At 41.3% G+C, this 5,176-nt stretch overlaps 2 protein-coding genes across 3 annotated transcripts in view; one reads left to right on the plus strand and one right to left on the minus strand.

Moving 5' to 3' along the window:
* The window catches only part of noc2l (NOC2-like nucleolar associated transcriptional repressor), a 70,296-nt gene that overhangs the window by 26,380 nt on the left and 38,740 nt on the right, over nucleotides 1-5,176 (minus strand). The gene's annotated exons all lie outside the window — the stretch shown is intronic.
* klhl17 (kelch-like family member 17) overlaps nucleotides 1-5,176 on the plus strand; it is a 15,270-nt gene that overhangs the window by 6,266 nt on the left and 3,828 nt on the right. The window contains 8 exon segments of the mRNA XM_020614795.1: nucleotides 1,150-1,266; nucleotides 1,377-1,590; nucleotides 2,897-2,987; nucleotides 2,989-3,030; nucleotides 3,362-3,529; nucleotides 3,671-3,759; nucleotides 3,918-3,991; nucleotides 4,136-4,352. Of these exon segments, the coding sequence (XP_020470451.1) occupies nucleotides 1,150-1,266; nucleotides 1,377-1,590; nucleotides 2,897-2,987; nucleotides 2,989-3,030; nucleotides 3,362-3,529; nucleotides 3,671-3,759; nucleotides 3,918-3,991; nucleotides 4,136-4,352 (1,012 nt within the window).

Raw genomic sequence — 5,176 nt, forward strand, 5'->3', positions numbered from 1 at the left:
AAAAAATGCCACCAGCAGCACCCGCCTGCTGTGGCCCCCCCCAGCCCTGCCAGCTTTGGCTTGATCTGGGAACAGTGCCAGCCAGACACTCAGACTGCAGCACTTGTTGTGCCAGACACACACACACAGACACACAGTGGTAACTTAAGTATATCATACTACCACTACTCGCATAGAGACCTTGATGTAACACGTAAGCATTATGTGTGGTGGTGTGAAAACTGGAAATGATGCCTAAAACGGTTTTGTTTTGCTTTATTTAGTATTCTTCATTCTATTAATTTGATGAATGTCACTTTAAAACAATGCAGACAAAACACAGCGCTAAAGTACAGCAGAACGAGGGAGTGAGAGGAGAGGAAGAAGGAAGAGAGGCAAAAGTCAGGTACAGCATGCAGGAAGTAGTGCTGCCTGTGGCCAGTGTAGTTTACTTCCTGTTTGTTGCCATGTTTGGTCAGGAAGCTTTCACTGTTACCGCTGTTAGGTATTTTTTTAGTCAGATAGATATTGATTAGGTACTTGTTGTATTAGAAATGTTTAGTGGAGACAGGATGTCTAGTTAGACTGTTTAAATGCTTAGTCATTGTCATGAGATTTTAGCAGGGTGTACATGGGCAAGGATAACTAGATAGAAAGTGACTACTGTATGATATGTTCAGCCGTAATCTTAATCATAATATCTTCCTAGGCTTAATGTCCGGACATGTCCCTGAATGTCCTGTATGTTCTTAGATACACACCACTTAATCAACACTCACACACATTGATTTTCTCCATGTTTTGACTACTGCTACGGTCAGCTGTAAAGCTGGCATATCAGGTGACGCCACGGTTTGACGTGCCTGTGTAGAATGGGGTTAGCCCAAACCAGATATAATGTACAGGCCTGTTGGGTTCGGGGTCTTTCATTCTTCATCTGCCTGCGCGCAGCATTGGAGGTGAAGGATACCTGAGCGTGTAATGTTAATTTTACCTGTGAGCCTTTGAATAAACCAGCACAGTTTTTTATATCCACTTGGACCGCCTCGTCTCTCTGAGTCTCACTGGTTAAGAGTAACTGGGAAATATCTTTCACCGCCAAGTGCTCCTGCAAGTGCTATTGTCACAGGTAAATTAAATGCACTGCATCTGCATTGTCCTCTCCTCCAGGTCCTGGATCTGATCTCGAGTGACAATCTCAATGTGCCATCAGAAGAGGAAGTGTACCGGGCTGTGTTGAGCTGGGTGAAACATGATATAGATGGACGTAGGCAACATGTACCTTGGGTAAGACCATCTCACCTGACATAATTTCTCAGCACTGTATATACTGTATTAACTCAATTTTCCCTTTCTGGCCTCAACCCACCCACCCAAACTCCCTCTGTCCCTGTCAGCTGATGAAGTGCGTACGGCTGCCACTGCTGAAGCGAGACTTTCTGATGAGCAATGTGGATACAGAACTGCTGGTACGGCACCACTCGGAGTGCAAGGACCTGCTGATCGAGGCTCTCAAGTACCACCTCATGCCTGAGCAGAGGGGAGTCCTCAGCAACAGCCGAACACGCCCACGACGCTGTGAAGGCGCCAGCCCTGTGCTCTTTGCTGTTGGTCAGTGTGCCCCTGAAGGTACCCACTGGGGTACATATGTAGCTTCTCATGTCACTCATACTGCACAAACATCAGCATTTTGACAGCTGGGAGATAAAATGCTGATATACTGAATGATAAGATTAGATACTGTCTGGCAGTTTTGTCATATGGCTTAAATGTTTTCCAATTTTTAATGTGTTGACTGCAGTAAACTAAAACATTAGTTTGAACCAGTCTGACTGAAAATCAGGTGAAACAAACATTGAATGCCGCTTCCTACCTATTCTTTCCAGAGCAGTAATGATTTTGTTTACTCATATATCATCATAATTCATCTTTTAGAATAAGCTCTATGAAAACATCAGTCATTCTAATTAAGTCAGTGGTGTTTTGTTGCTATAGCCTTGTATATCTTCAGAATTACACTTTGTAATAATTTTTTTGTATATTACTTGTGTGGTGTAGAAAGAATGTAATTATGTAAGAATGTTAACACTGTATAATCTTTTTTAGTATAATACTTGTGTGGTAGAAGTGAATCATTTACTGCTTGCAAACCAATGATGGTAAGATGATGTCATGGGGTAGGACTGGATAAGTCTGACTTCTTCCTACTCCATTCAAGCATGTACTAGGTATAAGCAAATTGATATTGGATTATGTGTAAAATTATGTGTGTTGTCATATCAACTGTTTCTACATGCTTGAAAGAATAAATCAAATCAAAAATCAATCAAATCAATTATCTCAGCTAAAACATATGTGCAGTTAAAGGTCATTGTTTCTTCTTAAGCCCAAAAACTTAACTCATTCTCACATGCAATTATTTATACAACCCCAAACCAGAAAAAATTGGGATGGTATGTAAAATCTAAATTGTAACTCATCTGTCCTGTATCATAACTGAAGTGAGTGTTTATTTTGAACAAAGAATAAAGTTGATGAGGTATCACATCAAATAATATGCTGCGATATTGTTTTCAATGTTATATAGGACACAGATGATTTACACATCACTATTTTATGTTTTAATTTTGATTTTACATACCGCCCACCTTTTTCTGATTTGGGGTTGTACAACATATTAAAATGTCAATATTCAAATAAAGGCCATTCATTAACAATTGGGACCTTGATCTTCCACTGAGCCAGGAGTTAACATGGGCCTCAGCTGAAATAACTCCCATAACCCCAGAACTTTGAACAATTTATCTGAAATGGAGGCACATATAGGTCAAAGTCACTATGAAAGAATATATTTTTTATGTTTTACATTACTCCTTGATGTTAACTCATAACCATATTGTCTGTTTGCGTGTCCCAGGTGGTGGCAGCCTGTTTGCCATCCATGGAGATTGCGAGGCCTATGACACCAGGACAGACCGCTGGCACATGGTGGCATCCATGTCCACTCGGCGGGGTGCGAGCCATTGGCAACAGACTCTATGCTGTTGGAGGGTGAGTGATGAGAACCACAGTGTTGACCTTTACCTCAAAACTAGTCGATCCACTATCTAATCTCTTACTCAAACTTTACATTGTGTTATGTGAACTAAGCCTGACTTTTGTAAAGGTGAAGCTTTGCCAAGCAGAACAGGATGGATTTATAAGTAAAATGTCACTTTATCCCTGTGCTTCTGAGAAGCTGTTGAGGTTATATCTCTATTCAAAATGTCTATTTAATTGGACTGTTTTTCATTGACAGGCACGGTATATAAAAGATGATTCAGAGCAACATGCTGCTACTTCAATCATCAAAATGTCTTTTCTGATCCATTTATATCCTCAGGTATGATGGCACCTCAGACCTTGCAACCGTGGAATCCTACGACCCCATTACTAACTCCTGGCAGCCTGAGGTTTCCATGGGAACACGGCGAAGCTGTTTGGGTGTAGCAGTCCTGCATGGCCTGCTCTATGCTGCTGGAGGTTATGATGGAGCTTCCTGCCTCAACAGGTACACACATACTGTCAAGTTGATGATAAGCTTTATTTTAGTGTATCTTCTTGTGGCTTTTTTGATGCTGTTGTTTTTTTTTAGCCAGGTCAGAAGAACAGATTCCTAAATAGAGAGAAATATATTTTCTTTCTCATTCAGTGCAGAGCGTTACGACCCTCTGACCAGTACATGGACCTCGATTGCTGCTATGAGCACCCGTAGAAGATATGTGAGAGTAGCAACTCTAGGTAGGAGCTTGGCAGAAAGCAGAATATCATGAACATACTGTTCTACTGTATATTTATGTTTCTACATTTTTATGTTCTGCGATCAAGAGAGAGTTGCCACCTTGGTATTTGACTGCTAATATTTACATAGTGAGCATTTACTCCCTTTTCCCCTCCAGATGGCAGCTTGTATGCAGTGGGAGGTTATGACAGCTCCTCACATCTTGCAACAGTGGAGAAATATGACCCCCAGGTAAACTGTATACTGTTTATTTTATCATCAAGGAGTATGCCTGTTGCCAGGTTGAGATTAGCTAAACCTGGTAGACAAACTTGTATACTATGGCTGATTCTATGAACAGATGACCATCACTCAGTGTCTTGATTTAATGAACAGAGCAACACATGGACATCCATCGCCAACATGCTGAGTCGACGCAGCAGTGCCGGGGTGGCCGTGCTGGAAGGCATGCTGTATGTCGCAGGAGGCAATGACGGCACCAGCTGCCTGAACTCAGTAGAGCGGCTCAATCCCAAGACCAACACCTGGGAGGAAGTGGCCCCCATGAACATACGCAGGTTAGTCTGAAGCCAGAATTCATCGTTACTTTCAAAATAGCTGTCCATAACAAATACTGAAAGTACACAGATTCAACACACTAATCCATAGAACATTTTTAAGAAAACAACAGCAAACAATTCACAGAATTCTTAATCAGGCAGGAGCACAAGTCAAACTGCTCTCATGTGGGTGCCATACTCAGGCACATATAAAGACCACCTTTGCCTCGTGTCCTTTTTCCAGACCAGAAAGTGCTGCATTGTTTCTGCAACTTCAACAACTGAGATCATTACTTAGTAGGATATAGCTCAGGAAATGGCTGGTGGTAAAACTTAGACAAATCAAGTGGTGTATCCACCAGACATTTTTGTGGGCAATTGCTGTTGGAGTAGAGAAACCTGACAACAGTTGACTGTGCAGCCCCATGAATAATCTATGGGTTAATCAGCTCTTTGGCTAAGAGTGCTTTCTTATCCAGTTGCTGAGACGGTCTAGTTGCAGTCTAAAACACATCGTGTTTACCACTAATCTACTGCTCCTAAAACCACTTTTGGCACATGCTGATGTAAAAATATTTTGGAATGACTGTCTTGGGCAAAATATTCTTGCTCTTGATAATGACTGTAACTTCTGAAACTCAGCATTCAGACATTTTTTTTTTACTAAACCCTCACTGAGGATGGAAAAAGATTTGTTTCTCTTGTTTCAGCCAGCAAACTATTACATTTTCTACTGGCCCTCTGTAATGATTATTAATTGAATAAAATATTTTTTTGTATTATGTGGCACAGGAGGAAGTCCTGACTGTTTTTGGCACTTGTAATGGTACACGTGGTACAGTACACGTGGAATGTACATATTTTGAATCTGACCCCC

The sequence above is a fragment of the Monopterus albus genome, unplaced genomic scaffold, assembly GCF_001952655.1.
Source record: "Monopterus albus unplaced genomic scaffold, M_albus_1.0 scaffold6.1, whole genome shotgun sequence".
Lineage (NCBI taxonomy): Eukaryota > Metazoa > Chordata > Actinopteri > Synbranchiformes > Synbranchidae > Monopterus > Monopterus albus.